Here is a 20,060-nt window from a genome sequence, read left to right as displayed (position 1 = left end):
GAGTGTCATCTTGTAACACCCCGGTCTCTCACGTCAACACATGATCGTTACTCCCAACTATCACCTGGGAGCTAGACTAACCTCACAGATCTACACTGGCCTTTCCTCGCACCTTGTCGACACTCGTGCGCACCCGAGAATATTTTCCTGGTCAGTTACCCATTCCCAAATTATCCCAGGCCACACATGCTTAACCTAGAGGTTCTTTGGCGATGAGATTTTGATAAAGAAGGTGGGCCTTATTGATATGAGTAGTCTATTATTTCTATTAAGCAGGATGTCATATACATCTCAACTCAAAGGAATTGGCATTCTCATCGGCCAATGGGAACATTTGCTCTTGGCACACATTTGTGCGCCTAGTGCCGGCATAAGTTCCACAATGTATACCACGATGGGCCATGATGGATCCATTTTATGATGGTTTTATGCAGTCTTTTTGTCCGGATTAATCCAGGGTTTGGCCTTCTCAAGCTCCGTCGAACACGCATGCAACTTTACCCTCTAAGGTCATTACTTTGGTATTACTTTGCAAGCTCTGTGCACCATGTTCGGCTTTGTGAATGCAGGTGTTATCAAGCTTGAGGATGAGCACCTCGCCTAAGAATTTGCCAATTGGAAGTTTATTTCTGTCGAGGGCGAGGTCAACTTTGTGAAGGTGAAGGTTGCCACTATCTAGAACCTGGCAATCAGCTACTTCTCCTTTATGTAGTGCTACCTACTTCTCCTTTGTGTAGTGCTGATGGGCGGAATAGGATTTCAGGGCTCCTCTGTTGTGAATTGGACTATTGCCCCTTCATTAAAGTTGTTTAGGATGACATCGCGCAGGCGGCGCCATGTGGTACTACCGCGGGTACGAGCGCATGTGGTCGTTTCACGCATCATTTTCTCTTTTACCTCCTTTGGTGCACGCCAAATTCTATAACAATAAAATAAAAAGGAGATTTGCACTTACTAGCGATTGATGAGCAAGTTGAAGGGATAATCACCAAAAATATTCAGTTGAAACGTGGTAAAAAAGAGTGTCAATACCACTTATCACCTCTCATGGTCAACGCCAATGTTATTGTTATGAAAACAACTTTTGACTAAGGGTGGCTTTAGCCACATGGTTGAATTCGAGAGTATGGCATGTGTCGCTAGTAAGGAGAGAATGAAAAATATTTAATTGGGGGTGTGTACGATGGTCTTATGACATAGGTCACAGTACACTTACAATATTTGCATGTCAATGTTTTTAATAGGTTTGTTTGTACAAATGAAGCATGATCTAGTACTATATTAGAAATGTGTCGAGCAAAGATGGTTGTGGGTACGAGTTGAATGAGGCTCCTCAGATCCCACTCCCAAGTGACCAAGGCTACCCTTAAGATGGTGTGGGGGAAGGGTATGAGAGCTAATCTTGGCCCATGAGTCTATGGTTGAGTAGTCAACCCTTTTGCCATGGTGGGCTTTCTTCATGGGCATCCTTCTTCACTTGGGCTTCTTTGATTCTCCTTCTCTCACCGACTTGATCTTCCCATCTTTTTCGCTTTTGTTGAATTGTTGATGACAAATACTTACTTGTGTTGACTTATCTTCATTTGCTTTTAGTGTGCTTAGTCGGGATAAGTGGGTTTTTTTGGTAATCATTAATTACCCTCAACAGTTTGTAAGATTGGTGGATATATAAATTACATATTAATGATGCCATACTTCTTTTATTTGTGTCGTAATATTATTAGCATGACTTAATGTAAAATTATGGAAGTAACACCTCAAAGGTGTTGAAAATTCAAGAAGAAAAAGTAAAAGAAAAGAAGTATAGTATTGGAATTTCATGTGCAAACTTGTACGCGCATATGAAAAATACTAGTTCTCAATAAGACAAATACTATGAAATACAATGCGGTGTTCTTTGTTTTTCCTTCGATAGAGAGTGATTTTATTGACTTAATAGTGTCGCATGAAGGGAATACTATCAAAACGAATTTACAACCGATCTTGGCATGACTAGATTGCACACAACCAACACAGCCATGCACACAACCCACCTTGGATTGACTTAATAGTGTCGCATGAAGGGTATGAGAGCTAATATTGGCCCACTAGTCTATGGTTGACTAGTCAACCCTTTTGCCTTGGTGGGCATTCTTCACTAGGCCTTCTTTTCTTCTCCTTCTCTCGCTGACTCAATATTTTTATCTCTTTTCCTTTGTTGAATTGTTGATGACAAAGACTTACTTGTGTTGACTGGATCTTGATAGCTGCTTCGAGTGTGCTTAGTCGGGATAAGTAGGGGTTTTGGTAATCATTAAATGTTCCCTAAACAGTCTGTAAGATTGGACATATAAAATTATACTTCCTCTGTCCGGAAATACTTGTCCTCCAGATGGTTGTATCTAGACTTATTTTAGTTGTAGATACATCAATTTTATCCATTTCTAGGACAAGTATTTCCGGACGAAGGGAGTATATTACTAATGTGCATGCTTCTTTTAATTATGTTGTAATATTACTAGCATGAATTAATGTAAAATTATGGAATTAATAATACCTCAAAGGCGTTGAAAAGTCAAGCTGAAAAAGTAAAAAGAAAAGAAGTATAGTACTGGAATTTCATGTGCAAACTTGTACGCATATATGAAAAATACTAGCCCTCAGTAAGACAAATACTATGAAATACAATGCAGCGTTCCTTGTTTTTTGTTCGACAAAGAGTGATTCTATTGACTTATAGTGTCGCATCAAGCGAATACTATCAAAACGAATTCAGAACCGATCTTGCCATCTTGGCATGACTAGATTGCACACAACCAACACAACCATGCACATTTAAAAAAATGGCCGGCAAACAGAACATCGTACAAACATCATTCCTTGTTATGCACCCCATTAATTATTTTTATTTCCATGCATAAAAGCTTGGTTAGGTTTGCAGAAGAGTTGTTGCATTGTTCTACATCATACTCCCTCTGAGTTTTCAGCTACTCCAGCGACAACTATTTCGGTACACAAGGAGTAGAAGTTAACTATCTATATCTAGTCCGAAGTTCAAAGCAAACACATACAGTATAGTTTAATTTGCTTACAATAGGGCCGGTAAATCTGGGATGAATTCAGCAGGGCTGTGATTATCTCTATTCGAATAAGGATGGCTGTGCAGTCACAATGTGTGGTTGCATACGTATATGTTCAGAGTCATCTAAATAAGTGGTTGGTAACTACTGTGTAGATTTCTGCACTTAAATTCCAAACGAAGCACACGCATGATGCAGTAGCAGGCTAACAGGAGTCCTACAGGCCGATTCAGTACGTGGCACACCTTACTCCACGATCATATCAAACTGACCACGCACGCCCATATATATGAAACTTCTAGAAGCAGCAATTGGCTAGCAAAGATTCCTGTACGGTTTGAACCAAGTGTGTTTAAGACTAGAGCCCCTGGATGAAGTGTCGCCTGCAAATCGGGCACATAGTGCCGGCCGGCCGCAGAGTAGTTTCGAATTACATATGCTTTTGAGCTACTAGGTACTAGCAAGGGTATGCGCGTAACATGCACTATCTAGGTCACGTGGTTAATGCCAAACGAGCAGTGGCCACTTACAACCAACGAAAGAGGCGAGAATCTGTTCCTCAAAAGGAGAAGAAGAAACGAAAGAATGGCATGAAACCACGTCACTAGTGTTTGAAAAGGTTCACCTGGACGAAACAACGAGCACAAATTAATTCGATCCTGAGCTTTATGGCGATCTATACCTGCAACCCAATCGTATTGACTCGTTAAAGTCCATAGATATTATTATTTTCACCGAACTGTCTAATCAAAGGTGGTAGCTAGTACTACATATGATATGGCTCTTAACAATACTAGCAACATCATCAAGCACAACATACACATCTATCTACAGAGACTTGGAGAACAACGCTCCTCGATCGATCATCACTAGCTAAAATTTTGCATCAACCGTATCGTTTCTGAATTATTGGCAGTATATATAAGCTAAATAAGCTGAAATGTAAATGTAATCTTCACATCATCACCATTAAACCACAAAAAGATCGACCTTCATAACTCGGAAACAAGGACAGTATCTTATTTGAGCAAGAAGAAGCTAGGCATATGTGCATGTAGTAGAGGTGAAGCAGTAGCTCAGGAGCAGCCGTCTTGCACCCGGAGAGGGCTGGAGCTGGCAGGTGGTGCCGGGGCCGGGCGGCGCGCGCAGGACTCGGCGACGAGCGCCCGGCGCGCAGTGAGCAAGCCGGCCGGCACGAGCGGGCGGTCGAAGGCGGAGCAGTCCATCCAGTCCTTGAGCAGCTTCTCCTGCCCCCACATCTCCGGCACCCACACCCTCCCCGCCATCTCCCGCCTGTGCCGCTTCAGCCTTTCCCGCGCGGTCTCCCCTTCCTCCTCCTTGTCCGCTGGCTGCAGCAGCTTCCCCGCCTCCCGCTTCTCCTTGGACGTAGACATTCTTCCAGCTTGATCTTGCGCCGCCACCGCCGCATGGTGATCTGAGGACGTAGCGTCGGCCGCGACCGGCCGGCTTTCCTCCGCCAAGCCGCCCGTGCATGCCTCGGCCGGGTGAGCCGCGCCGTGCTCCGGCACCTCCTCGACGTCGCCGGAGTAAGCCATGCAGCAGATCGAGCAAGCACACACACTAATTACGCAGGCCAAGGAAGCTAGCTAGAACAGCAATGATTCTTGAGCCCTTGGCAACACCGGTTGTCTGCTGCCTTGCTGACCCCAATATAACGAGGCCGGGGGCGGGGGGAGATTAAAAGATGGGGGGAGGTGGGGGACGGTTGGGGGAAGAGGCGGACACGTTAGGGGGAGCAAGGGAAGGAGATGGAAGGGGCTCGCCTATGGTGGCTGCGAGGTGAGCGTGGCCTGCCGCTGCGGCGCATTCCGCCATATATGTGGCTGCCCTTGCCCTCGCGACGTGGCCGGAGGCCGGAGCCGTGGAAGCAGTAGGTGAAGTAACTGTGAGGCGCGCGCGGGCGTAAATGTGTGTGTGCGCGGCTGCGGCTGCGTGGCGCGGTTTGCGTTTCTGAGGCTGGCGGCAGCGCTGCGCGGGCTGGATGCACCACGGCCAATCGGTAGATACCTCCTGTAGATTTGATCTTTTGCGGGGGCCACCGAGCAGTCAGTGTTCGTCTAGCCCCATTAACTTCGAGACTCTGACCCGACATTACTGATGGGGCGAAGGAAGGAGGGACGAAAGATCCACCCGACCCGAGCAATCAAATTTCTTTTCTTTTTTTTTCTGATAACTCAATCAAATTTTTATTTCATAAAACATAGTCCACACTTTTAAATTGCGGCATAGATATAATATTCCCTCCGATCAGAAAAAAATGTCTCAACTTTGAACTAAGGTTTGAACCAACCGTAGTTCAAAGCTGAGGTTCAACCTTAGTTTACAGTTGAGACACTTTTTTCCTATTGGAGGGAGTACTAGGTAAGTCTCGGATTTATCTTCTTATATTATTTTGATAGTGTAAAAATGGATTTTATTTGATAAACATTTATTACATACATATGTACTAGTTTGACTTATCAAACAAAGCAAAATTTTATTTTATAAGTCGATAACAAGTGAGATACTTGAGCTGGTTTTTAGGGAAAAACCGACCCAAAAAATTAGAGATAGGAGGGAAAATTAGAAGGAAGAAAGGCGGAATATGTAGGGACAAGCAAACATATAGCCTTATGTCCTTTTCATTAAGTATTAAGCTGCCCTGTAATAGAGTGTAACTGTTTTAGGGTATTTTGAGCTAAAAAGGGCCCTCCAACAGCCTCCCTATTTATAAAATTTGCTTCAAAATTTTTGGTCAGCCCCAAATACAACCATATGTACTGCAAATAGACGACAACAACCCTGCTCCCGCTAGACGAAAACAATAGTAGCCAACCGCCCCCAGTGATTTCCCGCCGCAACCGCGCGCCCGTCGCTCCCCCTCCCGTGCCGCAGCCGCTACCAAATCCATCTAGAACTGACTGATTCCATGACCGCCGCACCGCGCGGACGCCGGATCCACCATCCCCTGTCGTCGTCGCACTGCCACATCGACCCAATCGCCCCCCGCAGTGCCCTATTTGTCCACCACCTCCACCATTGTCGCGCGGCCAAATCTGGGTGATTCTGCCACTGCTGCACCGCCTGCCACTGAATCCGCCAGATTCCGCCACCCCACCGCCGAGGATGTCATCGACACGCACGTTGAAGAGCAAGACATTCGTGTCATCCGACTACGAGACTTTGGCCGCTACGGTCGCCGAGCTACAGTGCGACGACCAGCGCCACTGGCTTGGTACCTTTGACGCAACGGATATCGCCCCGTCCGCGTTCGACGTCGTGTGTTGGTGGTTCGGCCGGATGCGGAGCGAGATGAACTTCCCGGAAATCGAATCCCGTGAGGCGACGGAGTTCATCGGTTCACCAATGAATATTGTATCATGTGCGGTGAAGAGGGACACCCGCACCGTCCTGGAGTAGCAGGACACCCGGGAGAGCGATGAGGCGGTGATGGCAAAGGCCACCGTGGAAATTCCGCACCTCGTGCAGGCAGAAGCGGAGTGGTTCAAGGCTGAGTCCGAGGATGAGATTGAGGAGTTCAATACCTCTGAGGAGGAGACTATGGCGCTTTGCAACACTGTCGACACACAGCCTGACAAATGATAAGTAGTATGTGTGTAGAGGTGTAGTGTGTGTGTAGGAATACTATGTTTAAGTATGCATGTTTGGATGTTTAGATCGTTGCATGTTCAAAAATTTGAATGTTTGGAAGTAATCAATAGGCCATGTCCAGGTGCACAACACTGTCTGAATGTATTGGAGTATGCAATGTGATCAACTAGTTTGGAGGTTCGTTTGAAAAACAATGTGTGGATGAGTGCTCTGTCTTAAGGCAGATGTTAAAAGACCATTTTTTTAGTGCCCTAAAAAATATTTTTTGTACTCTAAATTCTGTTTCGACTGATTTTTTTAGCTGCTGGAGTTTTTTTTTTTGAGAATTGGCAGCTGTTTGAGGTGCTCTTTTTTCTTTTCTTTTTGAGGGGTGTTTGAGACGCTCTTATGCCGCATGCGCAGACACAAGTGCCATTTCGATGGCGTAAGAGCAAGTCTAGTAGAGCCCTCAAACCCTCAAACCCCTAAAAATAACCGATTTTTTACAGTTTTCGCCAAAAAAACGCCGTAGACTAGAACCTCTAAACCCTCAAACCCATAAAAAAAATTAGAGGTCCAACCCTCAAACCAGTTTGCAACCTGTAGAAGTAGGGGTTGAGAGGGAAATCTCCCCCCCCCCCCAACCCGCACTCCTCCTCCTCCCTCGCGCGGGAGGAAACTTCCTCCTCCTCCCGGCCTCCTCCTCCAGCCGCCTCCCGCCGCCTCCTGCCGCGCCGGCCATGGAGGGCCCCGCCGCCGCCGCGCCCGCCTCGCCCACCCCCGCCGCCTCCCCTGCTCCTTTCGTCGCCGTGGCCGAACCTCCTCCTGCCGCGCACGAGAATTTCGAGAAAATGGCAACCCCATCCTCGTTCATGGACCTCCTCCAAAACGCGGAGGTGGACCTCGGGGCTCCGCCTCTCGAACCCTTTAGGGTTGGTGACGACTTAGAGGAAGATGAGGAGGATGAAGGTGATGACGAGGAGGAGGTGGCCGAGATAGGAGAGGAAGCATTCACCGCTGTTTCCCGCCCACACGCGCGGTCGACAAACTACACCAAGGCGGAAGATATCCTCTTGGTTCGTGCTTGGGCAGCTGTAGGAATGGATGCAACCACCGGCACCGACCAAACTGGTAAACGGTATTGGCAAAGGATCGATGACACCTATTGTAGGATCAAGCCGAAGAATAGTGGGTTCATCTCTCGCACTTACCGGTCGCTTCAAGGCCGGTGGGAGTTGATGAAGCCCGCTTGTGCTCGTTGGAGTGCGGTCATAGACCAAGTGAGGGATGTACCACCTAGTGGAACCGTGGAGAGTGACTATGTGAGTACATATTTCTTCACTATTTTAATTATGTGTGTGTACTATGATATTGGTGGGTTCTTATGTGATTTATGTGTGGTTGATAGGAGACAATTGCCGGCATGAGGTACAAGGAGATGGCCGCTTCCAAGGGCAAGCCATTCCCATTTAAGCATGCTTGGACAATTCGTCAAACCTTTGACAAGTGGAACTTGAGGGATCAAGAGACCGCACCCAAGAAGTCGGCAATGCTTAGGATGGGTGATAGTGAAGATGAGGAGGAGAGGAACTTGGGCAAGCCCGAGGGAACCAAGAAGGGCAAGCTAAGGGTGAAGATGGAAGAAGAGGCGTCAAGCCTAAGGGAGAAGATGGACCACATGATGAAGGCAAGAGAGGAATTGACAACAAAGACATTGGAGACGAAGCTTCTTATCACCGAGAAGAAGAAAGAGGTCAAGCTTGCACAAGTTGAAGCAAAGCGTGAAGAAGCAAAGCGCAAGGCCGAGTTGGAGAAGAGGATGATCAAGCTCAAAGAGGCAAAGGTATGGAAAGAACTCATGGTGGAAGAGAAAGAGCACATGATGATGTCCAAGAAGGACATGGATCAAGACCAATTGCAATGGTGGAAGGACTACAAGGAGGACATCGCGAAGAGGAAGAGAATGTTTCGTGTTGCGTCCTCTACTTTTCGAGGTGACACTCCGATGAGTAGTTGTGGCATGGCGGTGTGTACGACTCCACCAGTGCCCATGGAGATGCTTGATGGAGCCCGCATGTGGTCTAGGAGATGGCGCCGAGGTGCAACTTTTTGATGATGGTGCCGATGAGAGGAGGAAGATGATGATTTTGTGATGTAAACTATTAAACCATGCATCAATAATTGTCATTTGGTAGTTTGTTTGGAAGTTGATTGTGTTCTTGTTGTCATAAATTGTGAGATGTCAAATGACATCAATGATTGTCATTTAGTAGTTTGTTTGGAAGTTGATTGTGTTTTTGTTGTCATAAATTGTGAGATGTCAAATGATAGATTTAAAGATTGGGGTTGAGGCAAAGACTAGAACCCTCAAATCCAATCCTTAAAGCAGTTTAAGGGTTGGGTTTGAGGGTTCTAGTATTTGTCCCTGTTTTTTAACCTTTAAAAATGTCAAAAAGTGATACTTCTCAATTCTTAAAACTGCTTTAAGGATTTGAGAGTTTGAGAATTCTACTAGCAATGTTCTAAGGCGGTCCGTTTGCCAGGTCTTGTGCGCCTGGACAAGGAACGGCCCAAGGAGGCCCGCGGCAACAGTTAGGTGGAGTGAAACCGGGAAGACAGAGTGGGAAAGAAGATAACGACAAGGAGGCTTGCCACGAATCGCCAATAGCTGCCGTGCAGGACGCGGAGAGGGACCTCCCGCCACTGTTGTATCCTCTAGTAGTGATCAAGGAAAAGCAAGTACTCCCCCGCAAAACAAAACAAAAGGAAAAGGAAGTACTCCTAATTCACTGCTTGATTTGATGGTAGCTGGTGGATGACTGGGTGTGGAGTAAGATAGCAGGGTAGAATTATAGTACGTGCACCAGAAGAACCCGAGCGCTGGTCCACGCAAACGAGGGTCGCACAACGAGCTTTGCTTGGCTGCCGGCTCTTGCTCGTACGCTTGGCGAGGGCTGCGCGCGCTCGCGGCACCTGCGTGTCGTACGTACGTGACGCCCCTGCCTCGTGTATATTCGTGCTGTCGGGCCTTTACCTTTCGTCGGACGGCGACGCGGCGGGCTCCCTTCGCGCCCGGCATGGCGGCGTGCGCTGCTTCCCCTCCCGTGAATCATCGGGCTGAGCAGGGCACTTCACACTTCACACCCTTCTCATCGCCCCTCAGCGAGCGGAGCAGCAGGTGCCCGTGTCGCCCGGCGGCGGCACAGGTTGCGATCCGCGCTCCCGCCGTCATGGGCACGCCTCGTGTACCCAGGTGCGCGCTTCTTTCCTGCCTGGTTCTGTTCCTTGAGCTGGAGGTAACGAAAGTTAGCCGGTGCAATTGTAGCGGCCGATCGCAACGAGTCAGGCTCTTCAGATTGTAGCTTGCAAGGCAGCGTTGAACTCGTTGCTTCAGATTGTAGCTTGCAAGACTCAATATTGTCCTCCGTTCAAAGATCCCTGTCTTTAGGGGCGTGTTTGGTTAATGGCATAAACATCTCTAGTAGACCCCCCCCCCCCCCCCCCCCCCCCGAGTTCTTTTCGCATGGCGACGATAGTTCATTATGCTCGGAAATGCAATGCTGCCGCGCATTGTCTTGCTCGAGTGAGGTAGAGCATCTACAGCCGTACTTGGGCGCGTCCGCGAACAATGATCGATGCCCTTCAAAAAATGCATTTCACATCTGGATACCTCAGATTAGAAACCTCAAATTCATATTATTACATGCAACGTGAAACCTAATCTACGCGGAGCTCGTCCGGTTCCGCTCCCCGCTCGCCCGGCTCCGCTTTGGCCATGTCCAACGGCCGGCTGCGCTCCTCGGAATGTTGAGCCAGTCACCGGCAAGGTAGGGTAGGTCATGGGACACGAGCTGGCTCACAAGACTCAAGGCCCCGCCATCTCTCATGCCCTACTCTTCCTCGTCGGAGACCGGAACCCGAACAGTACCGGTGGACGCCAGATCAATGATGGATCCGTTCGGGGACGAGCCGCCGACGTCCACCATGACGTGGTTGCGGCGCCCGGACTGATGCGCCATACGAGGCGTCGGAGAATGCGACTCCGCCTCGCCGACGTCCGCCGCCTCCCGCGCCCGGTGCCTTGCACCGCGGGCACACCGTGCCATGGCCTCATCGGACGAGGTCTATGGTGCGTCCCGATGCTCGGCGCGCTACCGGAGGGGTTGCGCGTCCGCCAACACGTTCAAACGCCAGACGGACCGCACAGCCTCCGGTGAGGCAGCTATGGCCGGCCTAGCGCCGGATCCATGCCCCATTTGGACGGACACAATGGATTCCCGACGGATGGAGTCCGAGTGCAGCCGTCCACAGGTCTCCTCCCCGGGCGCAGCGGAGCGCAAGCCGGACAACCATCTCCTCCTCGGGGACGCGCAGGATAAGCTCGGGGTCAACGGATCTGGAGGTAAAGGACTCGGATTCGCTTCCCACCATGCCGGAGAAGGTTGGAAGGAGCCGGAGACGAGCTTGGGTGGCGAAGGGAAGGGGAGTGAAGTGGCTAGGATTTGGTCCGGCGAGCGGATGGGAAGAAATTTATGTGGGCTCGGGTGGGCCACGTGGGCCGGATCCGACATGGTGGGCATGCCCGGGCGTCCCCATATCCACCTCATATTTGGGCTAGATATGGGAGGTGTTGGTCAGCCCGGACGTTTGAGGGTGACGTCTGGGTCAAAAAGTCGTGACCGGACAGTGACCAGGCGACCCGCCCGGACGTATGATGTGGGTTTGAGGGGTCCGGTTGTAGATGCTCTTAGAGCAACTCCAATGGGGCGACTGAAACGGATGGCGCATTTGTCCGCTTTTTGTCCGTTTGGGTCGGCTGCCCGCCCGGCGTCCGCCCAGTTTTGCATTTGGGTCAGCAGTGCGTCCAACGCGCCGACCCATTTCATGTCTGCATTCAACTTTTAAATAAAAAAGGCCCGCGGCCGATCGTGTTGCCGGCACCATCCCAGCGCCCGCATACAATGCCGGCTTCAGAGAATACCACAGTTCATGCTGGCGCACTCGCCAGCCGGCCCGCACACATGCCAGCACACAAAAAGGGTGGGACTTGAGTTCGACCACACGCCATCGCGGCTCCCGTGGTCATGCCGGCACACCTGCCGGCATACAAAAAAGATGGCCCTCGACGCCATAGATCACTCGTCGTCGAACTTGAGCATGTCGGCCTGCATTTTCTCGAACCACGGCCTCTTCCTCGGCGACACGATGTTGAGATCCACCTTCACGATCTCTACCCCGGTCATCATGCTTGCAAGAGCCACTTCTTTCGCCTTTGTCTTGGCGTTGGCGGCCTCGATCTCCAGCATCTTGGCTTGCTTCTCCGCCTCGAGCTCGAACATCTTGGCTTGCTTCTCGGCGTCAAGATCAAGCCTCCTCCTTTGGATCTTCATGAAAGCATCCATTTACTCCGCCTTGAAACGCCGGCGCTCCTCCTCCCTTGAGTCCTTCTTATTCATCATGCCGTCCACGCTTGCGATCAAGGTGTTGGTGGCCGCATCTCGCTTGTCCTCCTTCTTGGAGTTGGTCTTCCCCCTCGGCCGTGCCGGCTCGCCCTCCCCAACATCCTCCATGGCTTGCTTCCCCCCATGTGCCTTGAGGGCGGCATATTGCGCCTTGAATTTCTCTTGGTCCTTGATGACCCGATATTAATGGGAGAGGTTGAAGCACTTGCCATCGTGTTGAACCTTGAATACCTCCAAAACTTGAAATGCCTACAAAATGTTTCCATGCAAGCATATGGGCAAATAATAGCAAATGAAGACGTAAAAGAGGGCGACTTTCTTGCTATCATACCATGTCTTGCACGCCGATGCCGCTCACGGGGCGGGCCTTGACGCTCTCAAGGGTGGCGCAAAACTTGTTGCACTCTTGTTGGATCACCCTCCACCGCTTGGAAATGGAGACCCACTCGCGCGTGCTCACAAATTAGTAAGGTGGAAACTTCTTACCCTCATGAAACTCGCGGTGCACACAAGTCCAAAAGGTCGAATGCTTTTGCTCAGCGCCTGTCTTTGGGTCTTGTCCAATGTTTCGCCAACACTCGCAAAGAAGCTTGTCCTCGGCAGCTGTGTACGCCTTCGTGCGCTTGCTCTTGCGCTTCGGCTTAGGACCGGCGGCTTGGTTGGTGAGCTCGTCCTCGAACAAAGGCTCCACTTCGATGTCGCACTCGTCCTCTTCCTCTAGCCCATAGTCCTCCGGGAACTCGTGGTCGAGGGGGAAGCCGTCCAGGTCGATGCCGACCTGATCACGCATGAAGGCCGCCTGATCGGGATCATAGCCAACGGCCGGCGTGAACACCCCGCGACCGTCCTGGCTTTGTGTCTCGTCGGGATCGTAGCCAGCGCCCGGCGCACCACCCTCAAAGATGAGGTTTTGCATGTAGTCCTCGTCGACGGCGGACGGCATTTCCTCGAACAGGTTACGGGCGTCCGGGAGACCGCCGGCCGGCGTCTGTCGCACGCGTTCCTCGTGCCGCCGGACGACGAGCCACCGACCACCGGGGTGGCGTTGAGGTCGATGGGCGCGGGCGCGAGCGTGGAAGGCGCGACCACGCTCACTTCGGGTGAGCGTTCCCCGGAGAGGCGGGAGGCTTGCGAGTAGACGTGGAAGCCGGGGACCGGGTTGCAAACCGACGCGCGGGTGAGTCGGGCATCACCATCCGAGGAAACGCCGACGAGCCGGTGCTGGCCGCGGCGACGGCGGCTTAGAATGCGTTGTGCTGGTTAGGGTTTACCCCTAGCATGTAGAGCGCCTCCCTCGTTACCGCCGCGACGCGGGCGTTGGTGAACTCCTGCTGCGCGGCGGCGGCCTCATCCCTTGCATCCACGGCGTCCCTCCGGCCCTTCCTCTTGGCCGACTCCCTTGCCCGCTGTTCGGGCCGTCAGCGCCTTCTTCAGCTTGGTCGCGGCGGCGGTCTTGCGTGGGGCACGAGGCTTGCCTTTTCCGAAGGGGGCGACGGCGCCGGACGAGGCGAGGGAGGCAAGGCCGGCGACGGCGTCGAGGTCGAGGTCGATGGCGTCCTTCATGACTGGTTGGGGGGCGAGGGCGCGCGCGGGCGGGAGTGTTTTTGGGGAAAATAGGGGGAAATGATGGTGGCTGCCACCGACCGGCGGGCCCGGAGAGAGTAGGCGCGCGCGCGTCCCTCTCATGTCCGCGCCGACACAAATCAGGCTCAAAATTGAGCCTGAAATGGGTCGCCCGCAGACGAAAAGCGAACGCGCGTCCGTTTGGATTGGCGCATTGGGCCGTCACTTTTTTCCACGCCGACCCAAACGGACGCGGGCGGACGAAATGGGTCGCCCCATTAAAGTTGCTCTTATAGAGGGAAAACGTACTGAGCAGCACTCCCTACTTTTTAACCTCCTCTCTTGTAGTAACAGACATGGTTGTTATTTAATAAAGGTCGCCGAAGTTCAAAAAAGAAAAGGGCGGCTTTACGCGTCAACCGACGGACAGCACAAAACACCCCCTAAACCCAAAACTTCACTAAAATGTCACTTTTGCTCCTCCAATTTGAGTTTTAAGAAATTTGCTAGAGATGCCCTAACATCCATCAAAGCTTTGGGGATCAACTTTGGCCTGTTTGATTAGTTGGGCCTGCATCACGAATAACCGATGAATGGGACAAGGAGATAAGTAGGCATATGGGGACATGAAGAAGAGCGCGCGATTGGACACACCAGGAAGGCAGAACATTTTCTACAACACTGATATGCTCACAGCTACACATTATTGGCAGTAGCATTCCAAGATAAAGAACAGAAAGATCAAACAAACTACAAAAAAGTAAAACCTCTACGGAAAACAGCTAGACTCTACAGGTCTGGTATCTTACAAGAGGGCATCTAATCTACGAGGGGCGAGTCTCAACAGGCATTATCTAAGAAAGGGAGCCCTGGAGAAGAGTCAAATTCGCGGGAAGCGAGAAGGTCCTCTCCTCCGAAGGAACTCGGGGATCTCCACCTTGCTGCCACCTGTGGAAGATGGATGTCGACCATTGTCTCCTTGCATTTGCTGGCCACCCTGGTTCAACACGTGAGATCGCGTAAGAGATTCCCCTCAGAATCTAGACCAGTAGTTGTGCAACCGTATTTACCTTTGCGGTGTGGCTTTCTGCTTCATCCTGCCGTTTAAAGCCAGTAGCGATCAATGTTATGCTAACCTGCATCGACAAAAAGTATGTGCATAAGCATTTCTAAGCAAATAATAAACAAGTTAATCGCATCTCTCCCGCAGTTGCCCAACTTGTGAGAAACTTATAGTGCAACTGTTAAATATAACCCATACATACTTAAAATGAACAGGCGTATGGAAACATGCTAAAATGAATATGCGTATGGCTTACCTGGCCATTGAGTGATGGGTCTATGACAGAACCAAATATCAGATTAGCATTTGGATCAACTAGATCGTAGATTACTTCGGCTGCAGCATTTACCTAAAAAATAAGAAAATCAGACCTCCGTATGAAAATGGTGACTACATAAGCTGATCTTGAAAATTCTATGACCGCCCTGGAAAAATGAAAGCGACACCCAGGCAACAGGTAAACTTTGATGCCGAGACCTTCAGAGCATCATCATTGTTTTTGAGGGAAGTAGCTCTTGTGAGCAAGTTTATCAACATATTTGGGTGGGTCTGGTCCAGCACCACATCTCAACCATGCAAGAGCTATGCTGGTGCCAGGAACATAATAATTGCAGTTTTGTGAAATACGAAGTTTCTTATGGGCATATAGCCATATACTGTTGTATAGATGGAAATTACCGAGTGTTGAATCTACCTCGTATGTTGCATATATTAGCAACTGATAGTTTAGTTTTGCAGGAACAAGTTGCCTAATGGAGGGAAATCAAACTTGTATGTTAACATGGTTAAAAACAATGTGTACATGTTGGTAAAAGCTGGCTCTTCATGCAGCGAAATAGATCACACCATTATCACGATTTCATAGAACATCCCTCAGCTGTTCAGAATTTGTTTCCGCCATTCAGTAACTAGTAGAAGATGGGTCTTATTTGAATGCAGGCTAATACTGAGAAAATTTGATACCCTGAAGTCCATGGTACCGACGCATATGTGACAATTTCAGATAAACACAAAATCAGTTTTTCTTATAACATAGCTAAAGGCAATAAATAAATAAAATTATGAGGTCAAAATAAAAAAGATATTAATGCTTGATCACGTCATTTCAAACTTCCAAAACTAGGCCAACCAAAGTATTGAAATTCATGTAGAACACAATCTAATCGGACGTTGAACCCCTCTAAATAACTTAATTCTATATATAGTATTATTGCATTATTACTCTGTTTTGTGGGATCACTCAAAATCAATCAACAGGAGCCTGAGAGAAACACCCACAACAAACAAAGCAATTAAAATGTGGCCCCAGTCGATTTAGAAGGCAAACTAGCTGCTACACCACAAATGCCAGGTGTCTGTTCCCTATAAAGTCGTTATCATACCCACTTGGATTGATATTGTCATGTACGAATAAAACATAATACTACTTGGTGTATCCTAGTAGCAACTTTTCTGTTTAATGTATTCATGTCATATTAGATGTATGGCAACTAGACAACCATATAAAAGAGTGCACAGAACATTAACCTACAAAAACTAAGTTCACCAAACAATATACGGCGTGAGAAAATCAGCAAAAAACTGTCAAATAGATGGACCAACCTCAAACAAAGTCAAATCATTTCCTCCAGTGATATTCCACACGATGCCTGTAGCCCTCTCAATTCCAATATCTAGCAGTGGTGACTGAATGGCATTAAGAGCGGCGTCTCTTGCTCTTGACTTGCCTGAAAATTTAAGGCAACACAACAAAATAAAAAAAAGATTAAAATTCAATTCAGTCAAGTATGGCTGTATGGCATCTGGAAACTGCAAACTACAGCGCTATACCAAGAAAACTGAACTCAATTTGTCAGTGTCGACCTGGCATGTATGATGTATTAATAGTTGGTTCTTGTATTGTACACATATGAACCGTGTATTGACCATTAATTTTATCATGTGCCTAGTATGGCATGTAAATTTGTTTCATTGTTATTAGTCAACAATAACAGTGTAGGACATAAGGTGAAGAAATGGTCAGTGTTATTACCTTGATGCCATAAGGTGAAAAACACAACAATTCTGAAGCTATAATACATCCACAGATTCAAGTGTTGGTAGCATGCATAGGAGCTAATAGCCTAATACAGCGTTAGCTTTGAACATTACTTTTTTTTGGAGCAATTTTAAGGTACCCTGGTACACCACCTGGGTGTTAAGGAGTACCAGTGAAATCTAGCCCTTGATGCATAGGGGTATTTTAGGTTTTTAATCATATTCTTCTTACTAGGAGCAAACCAATAGAACACTATACATATACTCCCTCCGTTCCGAATTACTTGTCGCAGGTATGGATGTATCTAGATGTATTTTAGTTCTAGATACATTCATTTCTGCGACGAGTAATTTGGAACGGAGGGAGTACATATAAATTGCCGCAGTGATGGGAGTGGCGATAACTATGGCATCACACAAAACTTGCTGACTTTGCAACAATTGGGGCCCGCCGCCACCATCTCCATAACTGCACATATTCGCTCCCCCATAGCATCCTTAGCAGGCGCGTTCGCCGGAGCTGGCCGTCGATGGCCGGATACAGAGAATTACTCGATGATGTCAATTCTTGTTTAATCTCGCTGGATCCGACGGCAATTTGTGAGAAACAAGTAGCAGATCTCATCTTTTAATCTCTGTCTGTTCTTCAGCCATTAATTGTTTATTTAGGAAGTCTTTTTAATCTCCAGCTGTTCCTGAGCAATTAAGTTCTTATTTAGGAAGATAGCATTCTATTCACGGTTATTGCTGCAGCCAAACCTGCCATGCTCACCGCATCCATATGCACGTACTGACGTGTGTGACCATAGATCTGAGCTTATATTCACACTTAATTCTCTCCAAGTTACTATTTTACCCCTGAAACCAGGTACTCCTACATATTTTGTGGCAGTACTCCATAATACTTTTCTTGGAGTACCAGTAAACAACGACCCTTAGATCTAAGACAATAGATGACTAATAATAATTTGGGGGCACTATAAAAGAGCTCTTTTTGAACCGAAATCTTTGAACACTACTCAACATCACATTGTGGCAGGCAATCACTTTTCTCTATTTAACATTGTTTGCTCCTAGCTGTGTCATGCAATGAAGTCTTCTCAATAAACAGGGTGCAAACTAGAATTCAACTTGCAAAGAATGGAGCTAGATGTGTGCAGCAATCATATAAATATCAAGAAAAAAACACCAGCAGCTTATTTCAGATGCAATACCTGTTGCAGTCCCTATACCCATCAAAGATGACCCTGCATTTTGCATTATGGCTCGCACATCTGCAAAATCTACATTAACCAACCCAGGAACCTGCAAGAGGAAGAGGACATTAAATCTATGCAAGTTATATATCTCTGATATGCTAATTCATTCTCCCACCTTATGTGATAAGAGTTTCAAATGCATACGTCAGTTTACTTACCGTAATGATATCAGAGATACCGCGAATTCCTTGCCAAAGAATATCATCAGCCAAGTTGAATGCTTCCGTGACAGGAGTGTTTGGAGAAACAGCAGACAACAGCTTGTCATTTGGGATGACAATGAGAGTGTCCACACTATTTCTCAAGGCTGATATTCCTTCTTGAGCCTGAACTGCACGCCTCCTCCCCTCAAATGAAAAGGGCGTTGTGACAATACCCACTGTCAGTATACCCATGGACTTGGCAATTCCAGCAATTACAGGAGCACCTCCAGTTCCAGTTCCTCCACCCATTCCAGCCTGCAATATGGACACAGGAACAGTATTATCATACCTCCACATATAACATGATAGTTTCATATGAAGGGGGTGACATTTACCGTGACAAAAACCATGTCAGCACCATGAAGTGCTTCCTCTATGGACTCACAGCTCTCCTTGGCGGCATTCATCCCAATATCAGGGTTCCCACCCGCACCCAAACCCCGAGTGAGCTCCTGCCCAATCTGCAGCCTGTTCTGGGAATGCACCGGGGACATCCTTATCGCCTGGACATCGGTGTTGACGATCCAAAACTCGACACCATTCATGGAGTACTCAATCATCCTGTTGACAGCATTCGAACCCCCACCCCCGACTCCGACGACCTTGATCTTGGCAGCGTTGTAATCGTCCTGGCTCGGCGGCACCCCCAGCCCCTCCAACGTGCTCCCATCAGAAGAAGCTTTCCTTGGGTTAATAGCCTCGTCATTCTGCTCGCCTCGGAGCAGGGACACCTCCGGGTGAAGGTCCAGGAAGGAGTCTTTCTTATGAAACGAGTTAGCGCTGCGTGGGGTTGCGCGACACCTGAAGCGAGAGTGACCTGAAAATGGAACGCTTCTGACCAATGCCCTCCCAGATGCAGCCCCGAGGCTCCCGGCTTCGTTTCTCCATCCCGGCGACGGCGGGGTGAGCTGCGTGAAGCAGGGCAGCTGCGTCGCCATCCCAGCGAGCTGAATGGCACGCAGAGGCGGATCCAGATGGTGTGCCTGGCGTGCCGGTGCACACCCAGAAAATTCGGAGGTTGGTTTGTAGGACGGGAACGGCGATGGCGGCGGCGGGGAAGAAGGCGGACCTGCAGCTCTAGGGCACGGCAAAGTCTAAAGATTGGGTTGCATAAAAAAGATACAATGAAATGTAGAAGAAATTTGGGGCGGAAGAGACGGGGTCAGTCCCTTACCACGAGGGACTCAGGCCGGACCGCGCTGAAATCCCAAGATATCGCCGCCGCGTGCTTCACAAAAGAATCAGCGAGCACTTGAGATTTGGGGACGGAGGTGGAGAATTTGAGATGGTTGGCCGCCGACGGGAGGAGTGGGGTTTCAGTTCCGGAGGTGGTAGAATCCGGAATCTGTTTTTTGTTGGGTTTGCGGCTTCTCCTAAACCCCTACCCACCTGGCTCTGGCTGTGTGAGCCGGAACAGCTGGTTCTGTTTGCTTCCAAAACTGAATTTAGTGGTATGATGAATTGTATCATTGTCCGTTGCTACTGTAAAGATGTCAATTAGTGGTGGCATTTTGTTTGCCTCCTTGTCCCATACTATCACCAGGTGTTAGATTTCTTGCAAAGTGTGAGATGTTGTCATGGCTCGCAAAGTTAGAGCCTTTTTGTTTTATTGAAGCAAACTGTTGGCTGTCTCGTTGTTTTATTTGTAGCAGCACATGAGTTTTGGCTAGCACTATCTAAAAAGCATCATTTTAATCGCGGCTATGACAATGCAGTCCTACAAATATGTTTGCAGATAAGGGGAATAGAAAATATTATGTTTTGTCTCCTCAAGGATACACCATGGGAGGTGCACCGGGGCCCCAACTCCGTCCGCCATCGGT

General features: G+C 48.8%; 2 protein-coding genes across 3 annotated transcripts; both read right to left on the bottom strand.

Moving 5' to 3' along the window:
- Positions 1-3,826: 3,826 nt before the first annotated feature.
- On the bottom strand, positions 3,827-4,634 carry LOC123185463 (protein BIC1). The gene has a single exon (XM_044597341.1). The coding sequence runs from the start codon at positions 4,613-4,615 to the stop codon at positions 4,136-4,138; it is 480 nt and encodes a 159-aa protein (XP_044453276.1). The 5' UTR covers positions 4,616-4,634; the 3' UTR covers positions 3,827-4,135.
- Positions 4,635-14,319: 9,685 nt separating this feature from the next.
- Positions 14,320-19,691, bottom strand: LOC123189148 (cell division protein FtsZ homolog 2-1, chloroplastic). Of its 2 annotated transcripts, none has more exons than XM_044601492.1 (8): positions 19,412-19,691; positions 18,573-19,306; positions 18,193-18,492; positions 17,990-18,080; positions 16,341-16,465; positions 14,995-15,087; positions 14,746-14,811; positions 14,320-14,672 (listed from the first exon to the last, which is right to left on the bottom strand). In XM_044601492.1, the coding sequence occupies exons 2-8, from the start codon at positions 19,173-19,175 to the stop codon at positions 14,556-14,558; spliced, it is 1,395 nt and encodes a 464-aa protein (XP_044457427.1). In that variant the 5' UTR covers positions 19,176-19,306; positions 19,412-19,691; the 3' UTR covers positions 14,320-14,555. The 2 variants fall into 2 exon arrangements, with proteins under 2 accessions (XP_044457427.1, XP_044457426.1); XM_044601491.1 differs by having other exon boundaries at positions 18,573-19,314; positions 19,412-19,671.
- Positions 19,692-20,060: the final 369 nt, after the last annotated feature.

This window comes from Triticum aestivum, chromosome 2A (genome assembly GCF_018294505.1).
Source record: "Triticum aestivum cultivar Chinese Spring chromosome 2A, IWGSC CS RefSeq v2.1, whole genome shotgun sequence".
NCBI lineage: Eukaryota > Viridiplantae > Streptophyta > Magnoliopsida > Poales > Poaceae > Triticum > Triticum aestivum.
This window is presented reverse-complemented; position numbering and strand designations above follow the sequence as displayed.

Bases quoted from the DNA above. Each gene is read 5' to 3' on its own strand.
- LOC123189148 (XM_044601492.1), bottom strand. From the start codon at position 19,175: ATGGCGACGCAGCTGCCCTGCTTCACGCAGCTCACCCCGCCGTCGCCG. The intron at 18,493-18,572 runs GTAAATGTCACC...TCCATATTGCAG, and splicing joins CTGACATGGTTTTTGTCACG to GCTGGAATGGGTGGAGGAAC. The intron at 18,081-18,192 runs GTAAGTAAACTG...TTCCTCTTGCAG, and splicing joins GTATCTCTGATATCATTACG to GTTCCTGGGTTGGTTAATGT.
- LOC123185463 (XM_044597341.1), bottom strand. From the start codon at position 4,615: ATGGCTTACTCCGGCGACGTCGAGGAGGTGCCGGAGCACGGCGCGGCT.